Source organism: Glycine max, chromosome 10 (genome assembly GCF_000004515.6).
Source record: "Glycine max cultivar Williams 82 chromosome 10, Glycine_max_v4.0, whole genome shotgun sequence".
NCBI classification, from domain to species: Eukaryota; Viridiplantae; Streptophyta; class Magnoliopsida; order Fabales; family Fabaceae; genus Glycine; species Glycine max.
Window position 1 is genome coordinate 41,168,035 of NC_038246.2, and position 13,903 is coordinate 41,181,937.

At 30.5% G+C, this 13,903-nt stretch overlaps 1 protein-coding gene across 1 annotated transcript; it reads left to right on the forward strand.

Annotated features, from left to right (window-relative positions):
- Window positions 1-9,972: 9,972 nt before the first annotated feature.
- LOC100775422 (probably inactive leucine-rich repeat receptor-like protein kinase IMK2) lies at window positions 9,973-13,193 on the forward strand. Its single transcript, XM_003536142.5, has 4 exons — window positions 9,973-10,648; window positions 11,120-11,380; window positions 11,496-12,356; window positions 12,475-13,193. The coding sequence occupies exons 1-4, from the start codon at window positions 10,219-10,221 to the stop codon at window positions 12,954-12,956; spliced, it is 2,034 nt and encodes a 677-aa protein (XP_003536190.1). The 5' UTR covers window positions 9,973-10,218; the 3' UTR covers window positions 12,957-13,193.
- Window positions 13,194-13,903: the final 710 nt, after the last annotated feature.

The window sequence follows — 13,903 nt, forward strand, 5'->3', positions numbered from 1 at the left end:
CAGCATGCATAGTTTAACCGATTTTGAGATTGGGTTGATTAATATGGGATCTTAATATTTTTTTCCAACTCAAATGACATTATTATTTTTTCTAATTATAAGATTCTTTCAAAAATTTGTTTATCTATTTTTGTAAGATTTTTTTTAATTTTTTTTATACATTAATTATTTTTTTCTATATATTTTTAATAATTTTTTCTCCAAACATTAATGAGAAAGTAAGTGGATAAAATAAAAGAATAATACAAATAATTAACAACTTTAATGCTATAACTTTTTTGTCAACAATGATGAGTTAATCTAAAGGGTTTTATAATTGGGAAAAAAGGAAATATCTTGGTGTCTTAATGAGTTAATCCATTTTGACACTAGTGCTTATAATACCAGTGGGAAGTGGCTACCTACCATCAATTTGAATGAAGAATAATAAAAAGCTGAAAACTCATCAATGCACGATTTGAATGTTAGGCTATGAATAAGGGAGGAACAGACGGCATATCTTATTTTCAAAATTTTACTGAACAAGGTCATTTGCTGGTCAATCAACCACCTTGCCTACGTCCTTAAACATGTGTAATGCGCCCAACCAACCAATTAGATACACTTGACATGTTTTATTTCAATCTCTAAAATCCTTTAACATGACATCTTGTTTTTCCTTTCAAGACTCACAATATGTTTCCCCGTACATTTAAAACTATTAACGGCATGTTTGTTTAAATGTTGAACCAGTTCAAACTTCTGATCAATTCAAAGTAATAAGAGGATATACTTTTCCGTTGGGGTGCATTGAAAATTGTGTTAAGTCTAAACCAAACACACACTAACATGTTGTGTTTGCCATAGCTATTTTGAGTAATGATTGAATGAAAAACTAAGTAACAAGGGCTATATAAATTTGTTCTTTCTCTTGAAGCTAACGTATAGTATGAGAAATTCAACTTCTTAGCTTTTGAGAGAGTTCACTTTCTAAAGTTTAATCATTCAGACTATCTTAGAAATTAATAGAAGAACAAGGAAGTGATTTTTGTAGCATCCTATTTGATTAAACAATAGATGAGTGGGCTCAGATGCACAATCTGAGGTAATTGCATAGTTGTGTATTTGGGCCCATCTCCATCATTAGAACTTTATGGTTATCATCTAGGTTGGTTTTTCTCTTCAATATGTTTTTTTTATCCTTTCTTTTTCACACTTGTTTTCCGGGGCATTACATGTCACTGGCTTGGCCCTTTGGATTTTCTGAATATATATTTCTATCAAAAGGAGATATTATGGCACCTTCTACTCCATACATATATGTATTAATAATAAAAAAATAAAAATGTGAAATTAATTAAAAAAATTTAAAACACATTTAAATAAAAATATTTCAAAAGGGTAAAAGACTCACATTCACTTTTCTAACATTATAATAGAATGTCTCCAAATAAAATCATCTCGACTCAAAACAATGTGGTCCAGGGCTTTATGCAATTAATATAAGGTTCACATTTCCTATCAAAGTATTATGTTTCAGGGCCCTCTAGCATGAGGTTCTTTAGAGTCATCTACCTAGCTCACACAAACATAAGGTTCGAGATCATCATATGATCCAAGCACAAATAGCAAATAGGGAGTGGGTTATCACATTTCCAAAAAAAAATACAAATAAACAAAGACATTATCAAAATAAATTATAAAAGTATTTATAACATAGCTCAACCTAATACAATTCACGTCATTTCATCACTTTATCATTTAATTTTTTTTTTCAATCACCAATCATATTACAAATGAATCACACACTCGGGTCAAGACGTAATAACACTTATCAATTTCATAATAAACAATTAGCAAATATTATGCAACAATTATACTAAGAAAAACTATATATAATGTGGTACCATGTCACTGAAAAATCACACTGGGGCGCTTAGGTGTACATAATAAGACACACCACACAATGTGTATGTTAGGTCACTCTCACTAAGTAAAATCATAAGGTGACCACTCATTGTCATTCTGTTTTGCGAGAATGCTCCAACTATATGGGATCAACATAGACTTAAAGGAGCACTCAAACCAAGTGTCTTTACCTCCAAGGCCTAGACTCCGAAAAATCCATTATTGCCCCACCTTCCTAATTCAAGTCTAACCCCTAAAATAATTTTTGCACGCAGACATTGTTCATGAATTATACAATACCTACGACCTCACACTCGTGTTTCAAACACGTTTAACACATTAAGTTATAATTTAACACTTTAGGTTCCTAACTAGGAATCTTACATTTTTCCTTTAACGTTGCGCATGAACACTTTTCTCAAGGTAAACACCAGTTGGGTTATTGTATAATTCACAGCTCACAACACAAGTATTGTCACATCAAGTGTTAACCATACACTTATTCACAACCAAATCTCATGTCCACGATTTAACATCTCATAATGTCACAATTTATCATTACATGCTTACGTGTATCTCACAAATTAACATATGTCCAACTTTGCACTTATATTCAATCTCAATAACAATATTGTAATCTCAAAGCAACATGTTATCTCATAATTCATCACATATTAAATTTATCACTTATAAACAATTTCATGATCTCAATATAACTATTTATAACGTTAATCTTATTCAAAACACAAATAAATTATACAAAAATACTTCTCACAATATAGGGAGTAAAATCTCTCAAATAATTTCACATAATCATACTGGAAGAATTACAATACAATAAACATTCCAAAATAAACCTCAATTTGATCCTCTAAGGATCCCTACACATGTTTATTATAATCCTAATTGCAATAAATTCATCCCTTACCTTTAAGCGGGCTCACGTGTGTATTTCTGGCAGTGATAATGGCATCTCTAGCAGTTGTCTAAGATTCCTAAAGCTTTTTCTCTAGTTTCTCTATTAGGGTTTCCAAGCGTTAGAGCGAAAAAAGAAGGAATTAAAGCTTTTATTTTACTGTCTCCGTTCGAGGGACATTTCTCTCTTTATGGATATTATTTAGCAAATCTCAACGGTGGATTTTTGCAAACGTTAATTGTGAACTTGGTGTCTAAATTTCACAACGATCCAACTATTAATGAGTTTTAGATCATAGTTTTACTGAAACAGGTTTGGGTGTATGCGGGAAAAATAAAGCTATGATGCAAAGGATATTTCTCTCACTTAAGACAATTTTTAGCAAATTCCAATGATGATAATGTTCGAAAATGAGTTTCAAATCTGGTACTCAAATTTCACGATGATCCAACGGTTAACAAGTTAAAGATTGTCATTTTACTGAGACAAGTTTGAGTGTATATGGAAAAAATAAAGGATTTTGGGAAAGGAAGAATAAAAGATGAAATTGAGAAGAAGAAAAAGCGTAAAGACGTATCGTTTGAAAACTGACTTAACATATCTCTATTTATAATTAGGGTACTCTCAACCTATTATTTACTCTATTTTTCTTTTTTTTATTATTTTATAAATAATAACTCTATTTTATTTCCTATCGAATGAATAAATAAAATATCTTATTTATTTTCCTTCAAATTATTATTTTAATTAATAAAGTTATTTTCCTTATTTATTTAATTATAAAAACCTCATCATTTTTTTAAAACTATTTATTTTTAAATAAAAAATCATTTTTAGTTTATTTTACAAAAAATGAGGTGTTACATATATTTTTCATGTTGATGTTGACCACAACTCATCGTATCCTAAATTCCCAATAAAGCCACCACATACGCCTAAATGGTATATATTCAATATCCCGTTGATGGATTGACAAGTACACCAATTCGTCTCAAGTAGTAAAGTTAAGACGGAAATCCAAATATCATATTCACAGAGACTTTGTTTGTACTTAGGTAGATGAATATTTGATTAAGAAAAAGATTTAAAAAAGTTGTTGAAAAACATTAATTTAAATTAACAAAAAATTTAAATCAAACAAGAATTTAAATAAAAAAACAGAAAAGATAAAAAAATCCAATATTATTGTAAAAGAAAATTCAGAAGATGAGAATGTTAGAAAGTTAGTCTACCATTGTCATTACTTTACATTTGCAAAAGGAAAAGATAATAAAGGGAATGAAAGAAAGAAATAACTCTGAATGCTTGTTTTTCGTTCTTCTAGTCTTGTCTTTTACAAAGAATTGTATTCTTTGAGTGTGTCTTTTTCTTCTTCTCTTTTCTTCTTTTATAGGGGCAGATTATCAGGTTTCTTACACCAAACCCGTCTTTACTTTCCTTAATTAGCTATGATTTCCTTAACTATTATGATTTCCTTAATTAGTCTTGTTTTCCTAAAGTGGTATTCTTTCCTTAATTAGTCATATTTTTCTCAATTAGTCTTCTTTCCTTAATTAATCTTGTTTTCCTCGATTAATTAACTCTCTTTTCTTTAATTAGTTTTGTTTTACTCACTAGACATTATAAATTCATCATTTTTAATATTTTTTTTACAAAAATTTAAATGATGTTAATCTAACAATTATTTGCTCAAAAAGAAAAAATTAAAAGAAAAAATTATAAATTCCTATATAATTTAATCTCAAAATATATTCATATTAAACTGTTATGTTATCACAAATGTCCTCCAAGACAAAGAAAACGTCCAAAAATAGTGAAATTAATTACTATCTCAAATGAACACTTTTGTGGATTATACTTATGCAGTTATGTAGCTGATTGTGCATCAAGCAAACCAAAATAGCCAACTGCACATTGTGCATTGAATCAGAGGTGCATGACCATGATTTTTCACATAGAACTTGTCCCGTGATATGACGTAGGGTTTACCTTTAAATTAAACTTGGCTACTAACAACATGTTTGATTTTCAGTTATAAAATTAAGTTTGAGATAAAAGTAATATTATCAAAACTCTTATTTTTGTGTTTATTTTATTTTTATCTTTTTAATTTATATTAAAATACATATTTTTAACTAAATCAAATATGCAGCGGATACTTATAGGCTCTTGCTCCTTTCTAGTTCCTACGTACTATGTTAATAGTGGGTTGCTCGAATACTACCAAATGCAAATGACAAAATGGTACGTATTGGTGGTCTGGTGGGGTGGGGTATAATATTTTGCTACATGACCTTGAAATCGACTTCATTATAATGTTGTTATTTCCTGGGGTGAGAAAAAAGAGTTAGACTTTTGCCTAAGGATTATGTAACTAACCCAAGATTTTTTATTTTGTTTAATTTTCTTAACCTAAACAATATTTTATAACATAAAAAATAATTTTATATTAAGAAATAAATACTTTAATAAATGTTTCATTTTTTTAATTAAATTAATTTAATGTTAAAATATGTTTTTCGTCTCTATAAATATTAAAAATTTTGAAATATGTCCCTACAAATTTTTTGATACGTTTTTTGTTTTCATAAAATTCAAATGTGTTATATTTTATCCGGAACCAAGCTTAGAAGAATTCAAGCCTACATGATATTTTTTTTAACTTAAATTGTAAGCTAAAATATTTTTTTTTCGTCCATATAAATATTGAAATGATCAAAATTAGTCAATTCAAAATTTTGAGTCTTTTTATCATCCTCAAAAAATTGAAATTTGTTACTTTTTGGCTCGGATGCAAGTTTAGGTCTCCAACCTGCATGTTACTCTTCCATTGATTCCATTGATGATTGTGAGAGCGAGTTATTTTTAGGAATTAAAAACCACCACAAAATGTAGGACTCCACATACATACAAATTTGTAAGTCCCTCTTTCCTAACTTTCGTCATCTTCTTTGAATTTAAATAAATATTTTTTTTTCTTTTTTAGATGTTGTTTAACTACAATGGTTAACACCACCTTATTGACCATGTCATCATCTTCTTCTTTGAATTCTCATTTCTTCCGAAAACCTAACTCTTTTACTCTCAAACTCAACGTTACGAATATTAATTTCAATGTTCTATTGGAATCAAACATCGCCGATAAACTCAACAATTTGGCTTCCGAATTCACCCCTGTCTTGGATTAGGCTGGTGGACAAAGAAGATAAAAAAAATAGGAAAATAGGAGGTTAGGAAAGATGAATTTACAAATTTGTGGCAATTTTTAACCCCTAAAAATCACCCTTTTCCATAGCTATCAATAAAACCAATAAAAGAGTGATACCTAGGTTCAAATTTATCCAAACCTATGTCTAAGTCAAAAATTAATAGATTTTAATTTTTTGAGACAAAAAAAAAGCTCAAAATTTTTTAGTAATGAATTCTAAACTTTTCTATATTTATACGAATGAAAAATATATTTTAACCTTAAATTAATTTAGTATTTTTTATTTTGCTAAATTTCACTCATTTGAATAAGCAAAATCTTTATGTTTTTTCCTTTTATTTTCATCTGTTAAAAAAATCTCTTAATTTTTTTTTATTATTTTACTTCCCATCATATTAACATATACATTTTAGGTTGAATCCAAATGGTTAATTTAATATTTTAATATTTCATTTCCAAAAAGTACATGAAGAAAAAAAGAGAGGAGAAAAAACTTTTTCTTCTCGTAAAGTGAAAGCATGGCCTATCAATTTATCATTCCTCCTTCCTTTTAATGGAAAGTGAGTAAAAAGTCGTTCATGGCATTATATTCGTGTAAGTCTCTAAGAGATGCCTATTTGCTTAGTGCTTCTCCAAAGTACAAACCATGAGAAATTTGGCAAAAAGCAAAGCACTGAGGATTGAAGAATATATCTTCTTGCAAAGTACTAGTAATTGAAAAGTAAAACACTAAAAATTCAATAGCACAAAACTCTGATTTACTATAAGAGAAATTATATCAATATAGTAAATGTATACAACAATTTACATAAGTAAGATATACTTAAAAAATAAAATAAGTAATAATATGATAAAAAGAGACAGACAAAAAGTGTTATATGAATTATGTTATAATTTTATTATACAAATCTAATGTATCCTTATAGTACACACTATACACAATGTTATTTACAATTTCTGTTTGGAGAAAAAATACTAAGGTTGCATGCACGAAACCAGTAGATATCCTCTGAGTTGGTCTAAAATTTGGATGGGACCGACCTATGACAGCAAGCTATTGCCTCAAAAGCAGCACTGTTCTATTCAGTATATATTAAATACAGTGCCAAACGTCCCTTTTTGGGGAGTGTGTGATAACTTTCTCAAGTACCCAAATTTGAAACTGAAATCAAACAAGCCCAGTCACAAAAAGAGTTTCCTATGCATGCTTCACAAAACATTATACTCCAATCTCTAACATTTGTTATCTTTGTTTGTAGGGGAATGGGAATCTGTCCTGTGCATAATAACAAAAAGGAAAAGGAGCTGGGTCACTTATAATAATTTACTCATGCATATTGGTAATGACATACACGAACTTTATCAATGCTCCTTTTGGGTAAAATGACTAAAATCTTTTTACATTAACCAAATGATTATAGTGTAGGGTGAGTATGTTTTTTCCAACTAGCTTGTTTAGTTGTTTTCAGAGAATTAACAGAGCAAACACAAGTTGCCTGTCAAATTTACTCTAGTCAAATAGTAGATCACAGGTTCAATAGTAGATGAGAATAGAACAACCAATGTATTATTACATTTTCTTATTAAGTGCTTACTATTCCATGAAAAAAACTTAAGTACATATTATTTTTTAGACACAACCAAACACGTGATTAAACTATCTGAAATTATTTCAGTTTAATCATATATTTAATGTTTGAATTGAGTATGTTACATTAAATTTTATCGTTCATGATAATTTTACATATTTTAAATATAATTATCTTTAATGAAAGATACTTGTGGTTTAAATAAAAAAATATTATTTTTTAGATTTTACTTTTTTATTTGTTGTTTTAAATTATAATATAATAATTATATACTTACTTTTACTTCATTATTTATTATTTCTTCATTTGTCAGGAAATTAAATAAGAAAAATAAAAAATAATAATAAAATAATTAAAATAAATAAAAAGATATTCAGATTATTGTTTATTTACAGTAATGTTTTTTTTATTCAGATTATTGTTATAATGTTTGAATTCAAATTATAGGGATAAAGGATATTTTGTTGGTCATTATAAAGAATTATTTTATTTGCAATAATGATAATGAAGTGGAGAACCAGAGGATATGTTTCAGCTTAGTTACTGTAGGCCGGATAACAGGGAATTTGAATTTTGAAAAGCATTCCATTCGCCAATAGCCACGCGCTACGCGCGTACCTCACCTGCTCCCTAACTATCCACGTGGCATACGTAGGGCTGATATCACTAATAGTAGGACCTATAAAGCAGACACACATTAATTTCCCTGCCTATTAATTGCCACATTTTCAGTTGAAAAAAAAAAACTGAAACGGTTGAAAATTTCAAATTTGAACACGTAAATGTTAATAATTCCAGAACACATTATTTATATTGATTTATTTACATTATTCTTATATTTTTTGTGGTCTTGTGGTTTTATATCAAGTTATATTATTTGAATTTTTCACCTCAATAACACTAAAAAATTAAAAAATCATCCAAATAATATAACACAAAAATTATTTATACAAATTATATAAATTATTATTTAAATTTTTCTTTCAAATCAATTTCTCACTTTCGTTTTATTTTTTTATTTCTTTATTTAAAAGTCGTCAAACTAATCTTAAATACATGTTTCATGACTAGACTTATAAGTAGAGGATGTTTAATATCAGATAAATATCTTACACGATAGTCAACATAAATACCTATATTAGATAATAAAAGAAAGATACAAAATTGCTTATTTTATTTTTAAAAAATACTTTTACAAACATAAGTACTTTTTTCATTCATATATACTTGATTAATTTTTATTTCAATTTTTTGTTAAGATTATAAAATATAAGTACAAAAATGAAAAATATATTATAATCACAAATTTGAAGCAACTTTCTTGTATTTTGTATCAGCTTAACTAACACTAAATTAAGTAAAAATATACTTGTAAAACTAAGCATTAAACATGTATTTAAGTCAATTCGACGGACGCTAAATAAAAAAATAACATAATAATGAAAGAAAAAAATAAAACAAAGGTGAGAAATTGATTTGGGAAAATCGATTTCTTGCCTTAAATAATTATTTATATTATTTATGTAAATAATTTTTGGATTATATTATTTAAGTAAGTTTTTAATTTTTTTTAATATTATCGGGGTGAAAAATTCTATATTATTTCACAAAAAAAAGTCATGTTATATTATCCTATTTGATATGGTATAGTTTTGCTGCTTGAAGTTAAATATGGAAGAAAATTTCAACCACGTATCAATGTAAAGGAAAGAGAATAACTTTCCAATATTCTCATTCAAAGTTTGTTTATTACTGACGTTTGAAATAAGAAAAGCAACAGGATATATTATAACATAGCTAAAAATATATAATTACTACCGATGCTACTAACAATAATAAGCATTAATCTTTTTTTTATAATGATTAAACATTAATCAATTACACACACATTGTTGCAATGCATTCTCATGCTCAAGGGAATACTAATTACTAAGCAACATATGTGTATGCATGAATAATTAGTTCTATCGCGAGTTCTGAATAAAATTTAGTTATAAGTATTTGTGAATAAATGTTTTTTTTTTAAGTATACCATCTAAAATTTAGAATCAAAGAAATGAATATTTCTAAAAGGAAAATGCACATACACACCATAAGCCCCACAAAGAAGAAAGAAAGAAACCTTTACTCCTTTTTTCTTCAATGCTTTGATGATCTATTTCCCTATTGTTTTCCACTTTCTAGATTCACTATCCCATTTTGGCAGTGTGTATCTTGCACTTTGCAAGGAAATGATAATTATGTCGATAATGCCAATCATTTAAAAATTATTTTAACAGGATTAAAGTGTTAACTTAATACTACTAACTTACGTTATGATAATGATATGAATAAAGTATTCTATAATGACGCATGAGTGAGAGTACAAGAGAAAATGGCGAGTTTTGAGTTTTTGCAAGTGTCCCAACATTCCACGAACACCACTTTTTACTGCCTTTGATTTATGACTTGACCTGTTCACTACTTCACTTGTCTGGTCTGTGCCTTTTCCACTTCCTTCTCCAACCCTCTTTCCTTTACACAGAAACATAGAGCGTTACGGTTACATTACATAGATTGTCATTAAAAAACCAAAAAATTCAGGACTTGTTGAATCCTAAGCCTTTTTTGAACTGAGAATGGAGTTTTCAGTACTACCACTTTTGTATTCTCTTGTGTTTCTTCTCTCAAACCCAACATGGGTGTGTGGGAATGGAGAGTTGAGAGCACTGATGGATATGAAGGCCAGTTTGGACCCAGAGAGCCTCTATCTACCCTCTTGGAGTATCAATGGTGACCCATGTGATGGATCTTTTGAAGGAGTAGCATGCAATGAGAAGGGTCAGGTGGCAAACATTTCTCTGCAGGGAAAGGGTCTCTTTGGGAAGCTTTCAGCAGCCATTGCTGGCCTAAAGCACTTGACTGGACTCTACTTGCATTATAACTCTTTGTATGGAGAGATACCAAGAGAGATTGCAAACTTGACTGAGCTTGTTGATTTGTATTTGAATGTGAATAATCTGTCCGGGGAAATCCCTCGTAAGATCGCCAGCATGGAGAACTTGCAAGGTTTGTAGTTTTGATTTGTTGGACAAGATTGAAACTTCTATGGTTCTATCTTTGTTTTAAAAAAAATTGACGTATTAAAAGTTTTTTTTTGTGTGTACTTAAATTTTGTTTGGTGATGGGTTTCACTGAAAGGCTTGAGCTTGGTTTTGTTTATTAGTTGTACCATTTCTATTGCTTTATTCCCTCAAGTGGTGAGCATTGAGCTCTCTTGTTTCAAAATAGTGTTCTTTTGAACGTTGGCTTCTGAATCCTGTATTTTATGGCAAACTTTGCACTAATAGTAAGATAGAAAGATCAGTTTTAGTTCTGTTGATTCTCTTTATTTAGTATTTGTTCAAAAACTAAAGTTGCTGCCCAGTATTTGACTTCTTCCTATTGATATCTTTAGCTTTGATTCAAAATAGTGTTCTATTGGTGATTCGTACTTTACTTGGCATTGTGCTTATTTTTCCCTTGTGACTTGATTTGCAGTTTTGCAGCTTTGTTATAATCAGTTGACAGGAAGCATTCCTACACAGCTTGGTGCTTTGGAAAAGCTGAGAGTTGTTGCTTTGCAGTCTAACAATTTAACTGGTGCCATCCCTGCTAATCTAGGTGAATTGGGTATGCTGGTGAGGCTAGATTTGAGCTCTAATAATCTCTTTGGTTCCATTCCCACTAGCCTAGCTGATGCTCCTTCACTGAAGGTTTTGGATGTTCACAACAATACCCTTTCTGGGAATGTACCTCCTGGTAATAATGATGTTACTGCACTTGTTTAATCTCATTGATTCTTTACATTTTTTCAGTAATATGTTTTGCTTGTCTGAAATGTGTTGTTTATTTGCATTTTTTTGGTTTAATGAAGCTCTTAAGAGACTAGATGATGGATTTCTGTATGAATACAATCTGGGGTTATGTGGAGTTGGGTTTTCATCCCTGAAAGCTTGCAATGCTTCGGATCATGTTAATCCTAGCAGACCTGAACCTTATGGAGCAGCCACAAGAGATATCCCAGAAACTGCTAATGTGAAGTTACCTTGCAGGGGAGCTCAGTGCCTTAATTCATCAAAATCCAATCAATCCACATCAATTACAGTTAGCATATTTGTGGTTATGATTGCACTGTGTGCAATTGGTGTTTTGACATTCACAATATATCGTCGAAGAAAACAAAAGCTTGGAGATTCTTTTCATATCAGTGACAGTCATCTAAGCACTGATGAAGCCATTGGTGCATATAGGAAAAATGGATCTCCTTTGGTCAGTCTTGAGTACTCTACTGGATGGGACCCTTTGGCTGATAGTAGGAATTTCAATGGCTATAGTCAAGAGATGTTCCAGAGTTTGAGGTTCAACTTGGAGGAAGTGGAGTCAGCTACTCAGTATTTCTCAGAGTTGAATCTGTTGGGTAAGAATAGCTTTAGTGCAACTTATAGAGGAGTTTTAAGAGATGGATCTGTTGTTGCTGTGAAGAGCATCAGCAAAACTAGTTGCAAGTCGGATGAAGGCGAGTTTATGAAGGGATTGCACATGTTGACCTCACTGAGGAGTGATAATGTAGTGAGGTTGAGAGGATTTTGTTGTTCAAGGGGACGAGGCGAATGCTTTCTGATTTATGATTTTGTTCCTAATGGAAACCTTTCACGCTTCCTTGATGTTAAGGAAGGAGATGGAGAAGTCCTTGAATGGTCAACTAGAGTTTCTATTGTGAAAGGGATTGCTAAAGGTTACCATTCTATTCTACCCTATCCTTATTAAATTACCTTCTTATAATGTAATTAAATGTACTTACTTATGCTTTCTGTTTGAGGTCTATATACTAAACCATTTTTTTCTTGATTCAGGTATGGCATATTTGCATGCATACAAAGCAAACAAGCCCGTTTTGGTTCACCAAAACATCTCAGCTGACAAAGTTCTCATTGATCAACGGTACAATCCATTGCTAGCAGATTCTGGCCTGTACAAGCTTCTCACTAACGATATTGTCTTCTCTGCACTCAAGGGAAGTGCAGCAAAGGGTTACTTGGCGCCTGAATACGCCACAACTGGCCGCTTTTCTGAGACAAGCGATGTTTATGCTTTTGGGGTGATGCTTTTCCAGATCCTTTCAGGGAAGCACGAGATTACTAGCTCAATAAGACTTGCTGCAGAGTCCTCCAAGTTCCAAGAATTTATGGACCCAAATCTCCATGGAAGATACTTCGAATATGAAGCAGCTAAACTGGCAAAGATAGCTTTGCTTTGCTCCCATGAGTCTCCTTTTGAGAGGCCATCCATGGAAGGCATTGTTCAAGAACTGGGGAATTGTAGTAGCTGTTTCTGATTTTCATGATTACTAAGTTAGTTATCACATCACCCCTTTTACCTATGTGGTGACTAGCTGATATGATGATAATTAGGTAGTGCCAACTGCTTATGGAGTTATGCTTGTGGCCTTTCATGGAGATTTAACTTTATCCAAGGACTAGCTTTTATTTGAATGCTTTGGACAGTAGTAGGTTGTATCTTAGAGAATGGACATTTCTTTGATTGTCGAATGTATTTTTCTGTACGAGGTTAATGCTTCCAGAATTTTCAGTCCGCAACAAAAAATCCGACGAACTAGACTCCGGATTTCAATCATTAAAATTTTATTACCTCATTCCTTCATCCTGAGAATGATTTTGCACCCGGTAGAACATTATTTTTACTAACGAATATAGATATTTTTGGTTTAGTTCACAAGTATTTTATACTGAAAGTAATGATTTAGTCGGGTAGGATTATTATTGATGATAAATTTTTTTTATTTAAGTATTTAACACAGTTGTATGATATAGATATAGATCTATGATTTCGCAGCCTTACCCTTGCATATGCAAAGAGGCTGTTTCCGGATTCGAACCCATGACCAACAAGTTACTAAGGTACAACTTTACCGCTGCACCAGGGCTCGTCCTCACTCATCTATACTTAATGAAAAAACTTTTAAATGCGTTGGGTATATCAACATATAAAATTATTATGGACTTTTAAGTTAAAATATTAAAATCAAGGATGAATTGTTTATTATTTTGCTAAACTCATTAAAACTAAGTTAAAAAATATATATAGGTAACAAAAATCCCACGTAAAATGTTCAATGAAGGATGTGTATCACTGCAATTTTTTCCTTTTCCTGTGGAACCATGCTCAGTGCTCATCTTCCAGAATGATATAAAAGGAAATGCAAAACACGGATACCTTATTAGTAGTGGATATTTGTTACAACAAAAGGATAGGCATAGGAGA